General features: G+C 64.7%; 2 protein-coding genes across 13 annotated transcripts in view; one reads left to right on the plus strand and one right to left on the minus strand.

The window, feature by feature from the left end:
- IFT140 (intraflagellar transport 140) overlaps window positions 1-5,425 on the plus strand; it is an 81,073-nt gene extending 75,648 nt beyond the window's left edge. For 8 of the 10 annotated variants that reach the window (XM_045047865.1, XM_045047866.1, XM_011290728.4 and 5 more), the window contains one exon: window positions 976-5,425. In XM_045047865.1, coding sequence (XP_044903800.1) covers window positions 976-1,185 — 210 coding nt within the window. In that variant the 3' untranslated portion in view covers window positions 1,186-5,425. The remainder of the gene's footprint in view (window positions 1-975) is intronic. The other 2 variants (XR_006591143.1, XR_006591144.1) reach the window with 2 other exon arrangements.
- TELO2 (telomere maintenance 2) lies at window positions 1,785-13,742 on the minus strand. Of its 3 annotated transcripts, XM_003998954.6 has the most exons (21): window positions 13,480-13,741; window positions 12,179-12,514; window positions 10,961-11,238; window positions 9,860-9,928; window positions 9,512-9,659; window positions 8,283-8,385; window positions 8,006-8,074; window positions 7,684-7,825; window positions 7,401-7,537; window positions 6,969-7,048; window positions 6,657-6,758; window positions 6,298-6,386; window positions 6,025-6,116; window positions 5,780-5,896; window positions 5,617-5,688; window positions 4,403-4,567; window positions 4,035-4,126; window positions 3,544-3,643; window positions 3,357-3,421; window positions 2,986-3,101; window positions 1,785-2,129 (listed from the first exon to the last, which is right to left on the minus strand). In XM_003998954.6, the coding sequence occupies exons 2-21, from the start codon at window positions 12,511-12,513 to the stop codon at window positions 2,023-2,025; spliced, it is 2,478 nt and encodes an 825-aa protein (XP_003999003.2). In that variant the 5' UTR covers window position 12,514; window positions 13,480-13,741; the 3' UTR covers window positions 1,785-2,022. The 3 variants fall into 3 exon arrangements, with proteins under 3 accessions (XP_003999003.2, XP_011289035.2, XP_019676792.2); XM_011290733.4 differs by having other exon boundaries at window positions 1,785-3,101; window positions 13,480-13,742; XM_019821233.3 differs by lacking the exon at window positions 13,480-13,741 and adding an exon at window positions 12,693-13,451 and having other exon boundaries at window positions 1,785-3,101.
- Window positions 13,743-14,190: the final 448 nt, after the last annotated feature.

The following is a 14,190-nucleotide window of genomic DNA, read 5'->3' on the forward strand; positions in this document are numbered from 1 at the left end:
GGCTGGCCCTTGATTTTAGCTCAGGTCATGATCTCACAGTTCATGAGATCAAACTCAGTGCCGGGGTCTTTGTGGACAGTGTGGAGCCTGCTTGGGATTCTCTCTTTCTCCCTTTCCCCCGCTCACAAACGTGTGTGCTCTCTGTCTCTAAAAATACACTTTATTTATTTTTTAAATGTTTATTTGAGAGAGAGAGAGCAAGCAAGGGAGGGGCAGAGAGAGAGGGAGACACAGAATCCGAAACAGGCTCCAGGCGCTGTGATGTCAGCGCAGAGCCCGACATGGGGCTAGAACTCATGAGCCTGATCATGACCTGATCCAAAGTCAGACACCCAACTGACTGAGCCACCCAGGTGCCCCTCAAAATACACTTTAAAAAAAAATTAAGATCTGATCTTTCCCATAAACAGTTTCAAAGCTCCTAGAAATTTTGATCACATCTGAGCTGATATGAAGTGTACCTTGGGAGTGGGCCTTAGAAGCCACATGGGACCCTGTTGTTCCCCTCATTCTTGTGTGTGGCCCTCCCTGTGGGTGCAGCAGGTGTTAGCAGGTGCAGGCAGGCCTGGGCAGATGTGAGCAGGCATGGGCAGGTGAGGGCAGGTGTGGGGCAGGCGTTGGCACGTGTGGAAGGGGGGACAGGTGTAGGCAGATGTAAGCAGGCACAGCAGGCTAGTGGCGGGCCTGGGCACATGTGGACAGGTGTGGGTCCTCAAGCACAGGCCGCTCACGGGACACTCCGGGGCAGCTGGCTGGACCTGTTCGGCCGGGAGTGCTGATCACAGCTGACAGCATTGACAGAAGCTTAAAGTCGGACACCTTGGAAAGGCCGCGCAGTCACAGACAACTGCCCTGTTGGGAAGGTGTCCCTCACCACCTGGGGCGGGTGCCCAGGAAGCTCCGTGCCCCGGACTGAGGGGGTGGCTCCCCTGGTTCTCGCTGCGGACTAACCCGGTAACGGCTGTCCCCACCCAGGCATACAGGTATCTGGAGGAGATGCGGAAGAAAGTGCCCTCCGCCAACATGTCCTACTACGTGAGCCAGCAGACCGTGGACGCCGTGCACCGGGGCCTGGGCCTCCCTGTGATGCGCGCCATGTCCGGGCGGGTCCACCACAACAGCGTCGACGACCGGAGAGAGGCAGACGAGGAGGTGCAGGAGGAGGAAGAGGATAGTGAGCCCTGACAGCCGCTGCTGCTCCCCCAGAACCCGCCAGGGTTCATGGCAAGAGCCTGACTTTCTCGTTGAAATGACAGCTGTGTCTGACACCCCAGGGCACCGGCTGTCCTGCTCAGAAGGGGCCCTGAGGTCCCTTTCCTGCCCAGGGACTTGGTTCCTCTTCTCCAGGACCGTCTCCTAAGCATAGTCTGTAAAGCCTAAAAACCTTGTGGAACTCGATGGACTGCAGATATTAGCGTGTTCACTGCGCCTCGTCCCAACACCCAGGCGAGTTCCAGGAGAGCACGTCTCACGGCTCCCGGCAGGACACGCCATCCCTGACCACGGGGCCCAGCGTCCACTGGAACAGAGACATAGGGGTGGCCAGCACGTGTGTGTGGGGGGTGCAGTTCTCTGCACGAGGCAGCCTGGTGGCTCCGTCCACGTGGGCGTGTCCCATCACCAGCCCCCACCATGAAGGGCTGGCCCCACGACATGTCCGTGCAGGGAGGGGGACCTTGGGGTCTCCCACCCCCAGCTCATCACCAGCTGCCAGAACCGTGTCCCCCTTCAGAGGGACACCGAGGCACCGCGGACCCTGCCTGAGCAGTCAGAGCCAAGAGGAATGGGTTTGAACACCTCTGGCTCCTTTTTATTCTTCCACTTTGCTGCTTTTCAAAGCCTGCGTTCAGGTGAGGAACGGGCTTGGGGACAGGCCGAGAATCAGCCCATAGGGGCCCCAGCGGCTCCCTCCCTCCTCGGGACCCCCCCTCCTGCCATGTTCAGGTGGCCCTGTCTGTGGACGCAGGGCCAGAGGCCCTCCCGCGGGCTGCTGGCGGGGCGGGCCTCCCTCTCCAGTGAGGACTAAGGAGAAGCGAGGGGGAGCAGTCGGTCTCTGAGTTTCTCCAGAAGCAGCAGGGCTTTCACAGCCAGCATCCTGCAGTCCTCGTCCGCGTCCCGGTCAGCCACATCTGCCAAAGACGAAAATAGAGCAGGACATCGGCGGCGCCCACAGCCAGGCAGGCCAGCCCTCATTTCCTCTTGGGGAGTCATCCCACACAAGCCCCCACAGGGCCTGGTGGGGCCTGGCCGTGTGCGGGGGCAGCACCCCACTCTCCCTGGGGCTGGGCGCCCAGCCAGCGGCTGGCGACAGGGAGGCAGCGGGATGGAGCGGACACCATCGTCTCCGCGGGGAGGCCACCAGTCCCGGGAAGCGGGATGCCACACGCCTGTGGCACGGGGCCCGAGGACCCGGAGGCGACCGGACATGCGTGATCGGACATAGCCCAAGGGTGCTATGCAAACTAACTGACGCGACAAGAGGGGCTCCGCCTGAACCCCGGGCCCCCGAGTGTGGCGCCACGTCAGAGTGTCTACTCCCGGCCTGGAGCCCCGGGTGGACACCGGTGGGTGGGCAACAAAGGTGCCTACGGGCAGGAGGTCACGTGTGCTCCAACAGACTTTTCAAAGAGAACACTGTGGCGAGGGGTGGGGGGGAGGGTGCAGGGAGGAAAGTTTATCCAAGTTAGTTGGCAAGTCTGGTGAGGTAACGTGCCTCCTGCGTGGCTCTTGTGACCTTACAGAAGATACAGAATTTTCCAGGACAAACACACCGTCTCCCACATCGGGGCACCTTCTCTTGGGTCCTCCTGCAGGACCTCCCCAAAGTGACTCAAGAACAGCTGAGTCCCCACCAGGGACCATTTCGTGCACAGACGGGGGGGATGTGACGGTCCTGGGGCCTCTGCACCGCCCCGTGCCCCAATGGCCACTGCACCAGCCTCCAACCACCTGCCTCGCCCATGCAGCTGGGGGCCTGGCACTCACCCGCCAGCCAGGATCGGGTTTCCAGCAGCTCGTCTGGCAGGTCTGCCAGCAGTCGCTCGGCCGGAACACTGAGGAGGACGGAGGAGACCGCGGACAGCAGGCCCCGGCGCACGTAGCTGCCAAGCCAGGCCGGGACGCTGAGCGCCGACGGAGCCCAGGCCAGGGAGACCCCGCTTCTCCGCGGTACAGCAGACCCACGGGCAAGCAACGCACGCTCCAGCCGCCCTGCCCCTTCGTGCTTGGGAAGCACCAGGCCGCCCCACCTCTCGGCCACACCCACGGGAGTCGCCCCCCCTCCACCTCCTGCTGTCCTGGGACCCCCGCCTCCACGTCCACGTGGGACCACTTTCCTCAGCCACACGGCTACTCACGCGTCACTGTGGAAGCGAAGGGTCCACACGAACTCCAGGAGGGCCTTCCCCATGGTCACAGCCACCTGAAACAGCAGAGGCCAGTGGGCAGGGGTCCTGGCACCCAAAGGTGGGTCCCAACAACCCAGCCCCAGGGCCAAGGGGACGCCCACCGGGAGGACGGCCACCGGCTCCGCCTCCCACTCACCGTGGTGTTCACAGCCAGGTACATCAGGGCCCCCAAGGTGTGGGCCAATCTCCCGAGAACCAGCTGGTCTTCTCCCAAAAGGTCGAAGGTCACCAGCGGTCTACAAGAGCATCAGGTGTGTGTGTGCGCGGGACGCGTGGTCGGGGCTCATTCTCCAACCCCCGGGCCACCAAGGGACAGCCAGCGCCCTGGAGGGGCCTCCTCACGGCCCGTTCCCATGTGGCTCCCACAGCCACGAGGAGAAGGCGTCAGACAGACACACAGCGTGTGGAGCATCGAGGCTCCACGGCGAGGCTCCGGCCCCGCCCACTGGGAACCCGCCAGCAACCCACCATCCATGACAGACACCGCAGATCCTGACGCCCTCGCTTTGCCATTTAAGCTACGAAGGACCGAAAGCCAGGTGGTGACCTTGCTGCTGCCCAAACCCCACCACAGACCCCGTCCTGGGAAGCCTTTGGTACTCGAGGGCGTCCAGGCCTCCCGCTCACCTGTCAAAGTGCTGAATGAGTGGGAAGAAGAAGTAGCCAGCCACCGAGCTGAACTGGTTGGCGCGAGCGTCCCGTCCCTGCCTGGCAGAGCCCTGCAAACATGGTGCACACAGGTGCCGTGTCCCTTCGCTGTCCCGTATGCACCCCCGTCACAGCCCCGGCCCACACGGACACAGCACATACAGGCCGTTTCTTGCTGACGCAGAATTCCGGGGCTTTTTTCGCACTTGCATATTAAAGCCATGCGGCTCTGATGCCCTAAGGCACGTGTCCCGACATGCAATTTGTACCCAATGCCCTCCCTCCACACAACAGCAGTGTCGGTGCCGCCCTGTCCCCCACCAGGACCTGAGCCCGGGCTGGCTGACCTGTGAGAACCGCCGGGTCTTGTTTCTGATCCGCTCCTCCACGACCGCGCGCCAGGCGGGAGCCACGGCGCTGCCGGGCGGGGGGGCGGGGCCCCGGGGGTCGCACTGGGGGGCCTTGGGCGCGCGGCCAGGCCGAGACAGCTCCTGGGCGGCCAGAGTCAGGACCTAGAGGAGCGGGAGACCCAGGGCAGCGGTCCTTGTTCTAGGGAGGGGCGGCATCTTCTCAAACCCGAGGTAAACTGAGTGCCCGTCAGCGCCATCGGCCGTCACAGGCTGCGCCAGAGAACATTCTGGGGACCGCACAGGAAGTCAGTTCCGGCTACCCCAGGATCGCTTCACTTTGTGGGGGACAGAAGGGAAAGGCGGCCCCGCTCCTGCACCCGGAGCTCCTGCGGTTCCAGAGCCTCACCAACCTGCTGCCCAGCCGCCTGCACACAAGTGGGCCCCGGAACAGGCCTGCGCCGTCACATGCCTGGAGCCCTGGAACAGGCGGGGCCACGGACAGCAGCCTGGTGGCTGCAGGCGCCCGGCCGGGCAGTGAGTGCTAAGGGCTGTTCCTCTGAGGGTGACACAGGACACTGAACCGTCAACGTACCAGATGCCCCTGAACTGCAAGCACGGAGGTGGTGACTGTTCAGCGCCGTCTCCTGAGACACACAGCGTCACGCTTGCCGTCTTGACAGCCGTGCGCGCACAGCTCAGCGGCAGCAGGTGCGTGCACATCGTATGGCCGTCGCCACCATCGTTCCAAGACTCCGTCTTCCCAGACGCAGCCCTTTCCCCTGCGACGTGCCCTCCCCGCCGTCTACTTCAGTCTCTTTGATTCTGACAGCCCAGGGACCTCACGCAAGTGGATTCCTACAGGGTCGTCTGGTTCATCCACGTTGTGGCAGGTTACCACATCCCTCCTCTGCGAGGCCCAAGTAACATCCCGACGTGTGCACAGACCACATTTTGTTTGTCTTAAGATGGGGAACTGTACCGCGTGGGAATTGTCTCAATAAAGCTTCTGTCTCAGATGAAGGACACGGCCCCTACTGAATCCTGTGCGCCGCCCAGAAAACTGCCAGTCCCAGCCCCTGGGTCCAGCCACGGGGGACTTGGGGAGGCCTCTGGTCCTGACCGTGGAGCTTTCGGCAGGGCACTGTGCCAGGCCTGGCCCTCGTGAGGAGCTTGGGCGTGACAGGTGGGACGGAGGGCCCCGGGGCACTTACATCCAGAATGTCCATGCGCTGTCGGAGGCTGAAGTTGAGGGCGTAGAATTGCGAGGTCAGGTACTCTGCTACCTGAGCCAGACACACGAGAGGCCGCTGTGGACGCCACCCAGAGGCAGGGCCCCAACGCAGACACCAACTGGGTGGCAGGACGGGGACTCACCGGGGCCGGGTCTGTGACCACGACGGCCACAAGGGCTCTCTGGCGCAGCCCCTCAAAGCCCTCCACGCTCGTCTTCTCCTCCAGGTGCAGCAGCACCTTGGCCAGCTCCACACTCACCTGTGCGCAGGGGTCGGTGTGCCTCAGGCCCTGCGGCCCTGGGCCCCCGCAGCCCTCCACCTCCCCATCCCTGCCACGGGCCTCCTAAGCAGACACACACCCCTCCCCGACGTCCCTGCGCCACTCACCTCACGTGCAGCAGCCGGGTTCCTGATGACCAACGCCTCGAGGGCCCGCAGGGCCGCCTCCCAGCGCTCCCAATCCTCGGACGAGGTCAGGGCTGCACAGAACACACACGGGCCTGCACTGGTCCCCAGCCCTGACCTTGCAGAGGCAGAGCCGGCAGCCAGGGTCTGGACGCTGGGCAGAGGCAGCCGAGTCCCGGGACACGCAGGGTTCCCACGGCTCAGCCACCCCAGGGCAGGCGCTTAGAGGGGCCTCCCGCCAGGGAAGAGACCCACCTTCCACGCAGTCCCGAACGTAGGTGGGTGCCTTGCTCTTCTTTAGCTCTTGGTCCCCCGACATGTCATAGGGGACAAGCTCATCGTCACTGGGGAAGCAACAGAGACCGGTGGGGCCTGCCCGTCACCCAGGAGCAGACAGGCCGTGCTCCTGAGTCCCGGGAATTCACCCCAAGTCCATGCGCCTCAGGAACAGCACACTTTCCTACGGGAGGGCACTCAGAGAGAGGGCGGCCGCGGAGCCGACCTGTGGCCTCCAGACAGCGTGGGCCATCCACTCCCACGCTCATGCGCGGCTCTGAGGCCAGCGCGGGACTGCTCCCCCACCTCTGTAGTTTCTACCCGAGGCCTCCCCCTACCTGTCCAGGTCAGAGCCTGAGCCTTCCAGCAGGGCCTGGGGGACGCCACCGTCCACACTCCCACTGCCGGGGGTCTCTGCAGCCTCTGGAGTGACGGCAGGGCTGTGGGGAGCAAAGAAGGAACCCATCGGGGAGGCCCCACACAAGCTCCTGGCCCTGGAACCCACCTTCCCCAGGGAAATGCTCTCCTGGCCCCCACCCTGCGCTTCTCGGCTTCTGTCTCAGCAACGAGTCCAAGACGACGAGGTAAGGGAACAGCAGGAACCGGGCCTGCCCAGCTTGGGGTGGAGACCGGGGGCAGGAAGCCCTCACCTCGCCTCCAAGGGGCTGTCGGCCGCAGGCCGGGGGGCTGCCAGGGCCAGCATCTCACGGCTCAGCTCGTCTTCCTCATACTGCAACGCACACGGGCTGGAGCCAGTCACGGGGAGCGCCCGCCACCACCCCCACTTGCCCTACTTGCCCCACTTGTCCCACTTGCTAAGTGTCCACGTGGCAGTGGGCGGCGCTGGAGCCCGCCCTCCTGAGGGGCTGGTCTCCCCCACCCCCACCCAGGAGGACATCCCAGGGGCTCAGCAACGGAGGCGAGGGGACGCCAGAGAGAGCGCTTCCAAACACCTCCAGAATCCACCCAGGGCATCTGTTCAGGCACCGCTGAGGGGTCAACATGCAGAAGGTTCATGGGCCTGGACCCCAGAAGGCAAGGGGATACCAGGGAGGGAAACACAGGGCGCGGCCCTTGCTCACCTGGAACTTCAGGGGTGGCCCCTCAGGGTGGAGCCGGGCGCTGGCCACCTCGGCCACGATCATGCCCAGACGGCGCACAACGGGCAGGCTGCTGTCCAGGCGACTCTTCACCCCCGCCATCAGGCTAGTCAGCAGCTCTGGAAGCACCAAGCCCACACTGAGCACTGGGGGGGCCAGTAGGGACGGGCGGGGACAGGAGGGGACAGCTCTGCACAGTGAGCACGGGGGGCTGGCGGGGACGGGCAGGGACGGGGTGGGGACAGTGTCCGCGTGGCCCACTCACCGTCTCGGCTGTCCTGGAGCTCCGCCTCCCCCAGGAGCGCCAAGCAGATGAGGACGGCCTTGCTAACGTAGCGCTGCTGCGCCAGAGGTGCGTGGCGGATGGCACTGCAGCTGCCCCACGTCTCCAGGAGCCCCTTCAGTGCCTGGTGGGTGGCGCGGCCTGGTTACACAGCCGCAGTGACCTCCTCACCACAGCGCGGGAACGCACGGGCCTTGGTGCCCCCGTGCTTGCCAGTGTCCTCTGTTCCAGGCGGGAACGTTCTCTCTCTCCCACCAAAAGGTGGTCCCAGAACACCCCAGACAGAGGACCAGACCGCGCTTACCTGTACGAGGAGGGGGCGCCGTTGGCTGTCTGTGGCCAGGTACCCCAGCAGGCTCTGCAACATGGGCGTCTGGGACAGAAGCCAGGCATCCTGTCACTGTCTGTCGGCAGATGCCAGCTGCCCACCTACCGGGCTAAGACCCGTCTGCCCAGGCTCCCAGAGCACAAACGGCTCTGGGCTGAGGGTCAGCGGGGTTTCCCGGACAACCGAGCTCAGCTGCACCTGCTACGGTCATTTCTCCTGGGCCCCCAGGGTGGCCCTCGGCCCACGCCCTCACCGAGTACTGGTACTGTAGGAACAGAAGTTTCCGGGTCATCACGAACTGGGCCTTCTTATTTTTCATCACCAGGTTCCCCAGCAGCCGTGAGAGGACTTCAGGCCTGTGAGGCACAGTGGGGGGGGGGGGGGAAGGAAAAGCATGAACCCCAGATCTCAACAGGTCTGAGCTGCACCCCTCCCCAGCTCTGTGCTAACCACTGGGAGCCCAGGGCCTGTGCTTCAGCTCGGACTCCGTCCTGATTCGCTCTCCTCCCGGTAACGTGGAAACCTGGGACAGCCCAGTGCCTCCGTGCAAGAGAATGTCCTTTCCCCGCTCTGCCCAAGCGGAGCAGGGGTGGCCAGGCTTATCTGGGAAGGGCCAGAGAACAAAAGCTCTATGTTTACGGGCCATCGGTCTCCGCAGAACTCCTGCAGCCAAAAGCAGCCAGGGGCGTGTGCGTGAGCGAGCGCGGCTGTGGACCCACAAAACGGTTGTAAAAACGCACGGTGGGCTGAGTTTGGCCCAAAGGCTGCAGTTTGCAGACGACTGGTGTAGAGTGGGATCCCTCCCCGCCCCCCTCCATGGGTGAGAGCCCAGCAAACCCTCCAGCCGGTGTGGAAAGACGGGAGGATACAGCCCTTCCTCCCTCGGCCCTTTCACGTTCTACGCAAAGTCGTAAAGATGAAAAGAAAAAGAAAAAAGAACGGCAGCAGGAACCAAAAAAACAGAAACAGAAGAGACAAACCCATGCAAACCAACCCACAGCCTCAGGGCAGGAGCGTGACACAGCCCGGAAGACAGAGAAGCCATCGGCTCGCGGCCTGACGCGCTTACAGGGCAGTGTGGACACCTTGTAAAAGCCACAAACCAAGGACTAGCTGGGAGGGACCAGAAGCGCCTGGCAGGGGGTGAGTGCCTTCCTCACATTATTTTGCAAATAAGCACCCAGCAGCAGAGGGGGTGAGACCTCAGACGGTTCAGAGAGAGAACACGGGTCCCTGGACACACACACCCGCGCCCAGAACCAAAGACACAGCCAGCACTCGCGCCAGGGGACGCCGTCTGAAGGCGGGCGCCATCGCACACGCACATGCCTGCGCAGCCCCGGGGGTGGGGGGTAGCGAAAGGGGTCTCCACGGCCACAGCCAGGGGAGGGGCTGGGCTGGGCTGGTCCGCCACGGCCTCACCGCATGAGGTCCGACAAACCAGAGGCTTGGGCGCCGCCGCCCGTCCTCCCGGCTCCTTACCCCGCGGCGACCTCCACCAGTCCCGTCAGCAGCGCCTCCACCGCCCGGTCGGGCACACGCTCCACCAGGCGCCAGCAGACCCGCTGCCAGAGGCAGCTGCCCTGGGTGAGCGCCGTCAGCCGCGGCACCAGCACGCCCAGCATCTCCTCTGAGGGAAGCACATGGGGGCCCCTGAGCCTGGGGCGGGGGGGCCGGGCGATGGACATCAGCCCACCCGGGGCCAGGCCCAGGCGAGGGAACTGCGCTGTCTTCCCCCTCCCGGGAGGGCCGACGGGAAGCGGGGGGGGGGGGGGGGGGGGGGAGACGCCCAGACAGCGCTGCGGACCCCCCGGGACAGGAAACACTCACTCTGCCTCCCGCGGACACAGGCTTTCCCGAGCACCTGCGACAGGAAAGAGACGGAGCAGTCCCAGCCACCTGCGGCAAGAGGGAAAGCGGGATTTTCAAGAAGGGCGATGGTTAGGGTCTCGGGACAACACCTGCCCAGGCGGGGACAGACCTCGTTTCCAGACAGGCGTCTGTGCGCTGTAAAAGCACCGTTTTTCTCGATCTGATTCCAACTGGAACCTCAACAGTTAGAAGCCAACAGTAATTGCAAAAAGCCTCACACGCTCTTGCTCACCTAATCGCCTCAATGACCCCACAGAGCGGGGACCGGTGTGGTGGCGCAGGGAGGGGGAGGCACCAAAGGACACGTGAGGCGGGCGGGCGGGAGGAAACAGGACTCGGGGACAAGGGGAGGATGGCGCCCCAGCCCCACCAGAAGTGGCCACCCTGAGACGGTCACGATGCGCTCTGCCACCTGAAGGGAGCAGCTGAGACCCTAAAAGGCGAACTGGACGCAGTCACCCAGCCGAGAAGCGGACGTGGCCCACAGTCGCTCTGGACACGTTCAGGACATGCTGGCGACTCCCCCCAGCACAGAGCAGGGACGGCCTGGCAGGGGCCCCAATGGAACCCATGGGCTCCCTCCCCATCTACAGTGGTGGAGGCTCCCTCGTGGGGTGGGCACAGGGACCACGTGAGCACACACATGAAGGGCCTCTAGTGGCGCCCGAACGTGGCACCCACTCCACAGCCTTGGCCGGTGGGATGCTGGACATGCAGGGGTGAGACCGAGCTGCCCTGTGGTGGGAGAGCAGAGGGTGGTGTGGACACCAGGGCCCGTGGAGAGCAGCCCCATCCGGACGGCTCCACCAGCAGGCCAACCAGGAGCTAAAGGATTCAAGGTCAGCTCCAGCTCCGAGGTCAACAGCCAAGAACGGGTGAAGCTCAGGGTACAGGTCGCTACCTCCCCACACAGGAGGCAACATCTGACCTGCCAACGGCATCACCCCGAGAATCCCAAGTCCCCAGAGGCCGTGAGAAGCTGGGGGGGGGGGGGGAGAGGGAGGAAAGGGGCGGTGGCCAGAGAAGCCGGCCGGAAGGACAGCGCGGAGGGGCCCGCACCTCGGAGGGAGTCCACCACCGCGTGCAGCGCCCGCATCATCTCCTCGCCGAGCAGAGGGAAGTAATTCTGGGGGAGGAACGCGTCCAGGTTCTCCCGCTGCAGACGGTTGCCCAGGCAGTCGGGCAAGCCCACCACCTTGGCGAGGAGCGTCTCCTGGAGCAGCGGGGACGCCGGCTCCGTCACCTGGCGACACTGGCCCTCCATCACAGCGGCCATCCTGCCCGCGCTCAGGAACCTGGCCAGGAGCTGTGCCATCTTCATCAGACGGAAGCTCGGGCTGCAGCAAGAGCAGGTGTGACGGGCGGAGCGGCGAGCCCCCCACCCTCGGTGCCCCCCGCCCAGAGGGGGAGCCACGGCCGTCAGTAAACCAGTAGTCCCACAGCGTCATCAGCGCTTAAAAATACGAGCATTTAAATCCCGCCGCTGGGGCGCCTGGGTGGCTCTTGATTTCCGTTCAGGTCACGATCCCAGGGTTTGTGGGATCGAGCCTCGCGTCAGGCTCCGTGCTGACAGCCTGGGGCCCACTTGGGATTCTCTCTCTCTCTCTGCCCCTCCCCTGCTCATGCTCTCTTTCTCTCAAGCTAAATAAACATTAAAGAAAACAAAAGGTCTACACATCCCACTGCCAAATAGCCAGCCAGTGGTGCAGCGTGAGCGCCCGCCGGGCCCCATGGAGTCACTGACGCCACCTCCTCTCCCGCTCCGCACCACAGGGCGCTTGCGGCTTATCTCCAGAACCGCTCAAACCCAGCTTCGCCACCGCACGAAGGCCGCGTCCCCACAGGCCCGTCCCGTGCTCTGACACCTAAGTCTGGGAACCGCCTTGAGCAAGTCCCCCACCCCCAAGGAGTTTGCCGGAGCGCCCGGGGGCCTCACTGCAGAGCTGACAGCCACGAGTGAGGCCAAGGGCCCGCGGACGCTGGCGAGGCCCACCGCCTACCTAGGTCACCTCAGCCCGGAGCTCACCCGCTGCCGAGGCCACCGGGATGGGGACGCTCCCGCCCCCTCCCTTCACCAACACGGCGGGACCTACTGCTGCAAGAGCCTCTTCATCGCAAGGGAGGTTAACAAACTGCTTTCGGTGTCCAGGGGCTCTGCTCCTCCCGCACCTTTCAGGACACCAAATTCTCACACAACCTGCTGGTTCGCAACCCTTCCGGCCATGCCCCTGCCTCAGACGTTACAAGTGCCCCGGAATCGGGCCCCCCCGCACTCACCCGGCGGCACCCTCGATGGACTCCATCAGCACCAGGAAGGCCTGGTCAGCCGGGCCCTCCAGGAAGAAGCTGGCCCACAGCTCCTCCACCTGGCCGTCGGGCAGAAGCCCCAGCCAGCCTGGGCTCAGCCTGCCCACTAGACACCTGAGGAGGGCGGAAAAGTGCACCCTGGCGAACTCCTCCTGCTCCCCGGGAAGGGCTGGGTTCTCCGCTCCGCTGAGATAGCGCCTCAGGGACCCCAAGGTGGAGAGGACGCGGCCGCCATCCTCACAAGAGGAAAGGGTGTGAATCGCTTCCCGCACGGTCAGCCGGACTGCAGAGCGCGCTGGGTCCATCCTGGGGCGCAGAGAAGCACATGAGAAGGCCGAGGAGCCCCTGGCATCTGCGCCAGTCACATTTCACATACGCTCAGACCCTCTGGCCCCTCTCGTGAAGCTTCTGGGGACCCCATCTCTCCTCACCCCTGCTGTCACCCAGCAGTATCCTCCCCTCCGGCACCCGTCACCATTCCTACCAAGAGTCTGTGTCATAGCTGGGGCCTCCATGATGCCCTCTACAGTAGGGTCACTGTGCCCCAGGGCCACAAGTGGGGGTGCTGTTGGCATCTCGTGAGCGGGTGGCAGATGCCGGGGATGCTGGTTACACAGCCCACGTGTGCAGGACAGCACCCACGACAGAGGGTGATCCAAACCCAAATGCTAACAGTGCTGAGCTTGAGACCCTGGGCTACCTGCGTTGCAGCATTTCTAACTGCCTGACCGTCCGTCTAACAGACTGTCCGTCTGCCAAACCCCCTTCTTTCCCAGAAACCATCCCATCTGTAGGTAGTATTTGGGGTCAGGCGCCCCTGCAGCATTGAGTGCCATTACGCAGGCACCTGTCCATCACCAGTGACCCAGCCCTAGATAAGCCTGCCTCAGGGGACCAAGGAGGGTCCCCAACAGCCTAGGGCCTCCTCACCCAGCCGGGTCTAAGCGGGCTCCGGTGGCCAGCTAACACGCCAGCGACCCGCCAGTACCACACCCCCCTTCACAGCTGTGCCGGGAGCCCACGTCACGGCGCCCAAGTCACGGCGCGGCGAGCAGGGGTCCCCGAAGCGGGGGCGAGGGGGGGCAAGTCTCGGGGAGCGCATGGGTCTCCGGGGCGGGAGGGGATCTCGGGGTGGGCGAAGGTCTTAAGGGTAGACGGGGTGTCGGGGCGCGCACGGGCCTGGGGACGGACGGGGGGGTCTCAGGGTGGGCCCGGGTCTCGGGGAGCGCACGGGTCTCCGGGGCGGGAGAGTGTCTCGGGGAAGCGCGCACCCGCTCGATCTCGGAGTCTCCAGGGTGTGCTCAAGGCCCGCCCCGCCGCTGCCGCCCCGCGCCGATTCGCCACGGTCGCCGAGGCCCAGTTCCGCAAGCGGTTCGCGGACTAGAGACTGAGAGCGCGGAGCACGAGCTCCCCGCGCGCTGGCAGTGCTGCTGCTGAATTTTTCGAGCCTGCGAGGCCGGTCCCGCGGGCCGATCGCGACGAATCCGCCGCGAGGCTGGGGAAGCCGGAAGAAGCGTGGGCGAGCGGCCGCTTCTGCGCCTGCGCCGGGCGGGGCGGGGCCCTAGTGGGCGGGCGCGCGCGCCTCCGCAGACACCCGCTGAGCGCCGAGCGCGCTCCCGGCCAACTCCGGGTCCCTGAGCCGCGGCCGCCGGCTGAAAGCCGCGAGGGCTCGAGTGGTTTCGGGTCCCGATGGGCGGCTCAACAGGGGTGGGCGTCGCACGGTTCCGCGCGGGGGCCGCCAGCCGCAGGTGGCCCTGTAAATTGGCCGAAATCCACTTCCTCGGTGGTCACGTTCCAAGGGCTGCCCTCCGTCCTGACGAACGGGCGGTGGGCAGTGCCGTGGGCGATCTGGAAAGACCTCACAGGGGAGGCGCCGCTTCAGCCTCGACTGCCCTTGCGAGGGAGTCCGGGAAGGGTGTATTCATTCAGCATGCACAAATTAAATGCCTACTGCGTACAGCAAGCACTCTTCCAGGACAGAG

Source organism: Felis catus, chromosome E3 (genome assembly GCF_018350175.1).
Source record: "Felis catus isolate Fca126 chromosome E3, F.catus_Fca126_mat1.0, whole genome shotgun sequence".
In the NCBI taxonomy this organism is placed as follows: domain Eukaryota; kingdom Metazoa; phylum Chordata; class Mammalia; order Carnivora; family Felidae; genus Felis; species Felis catus.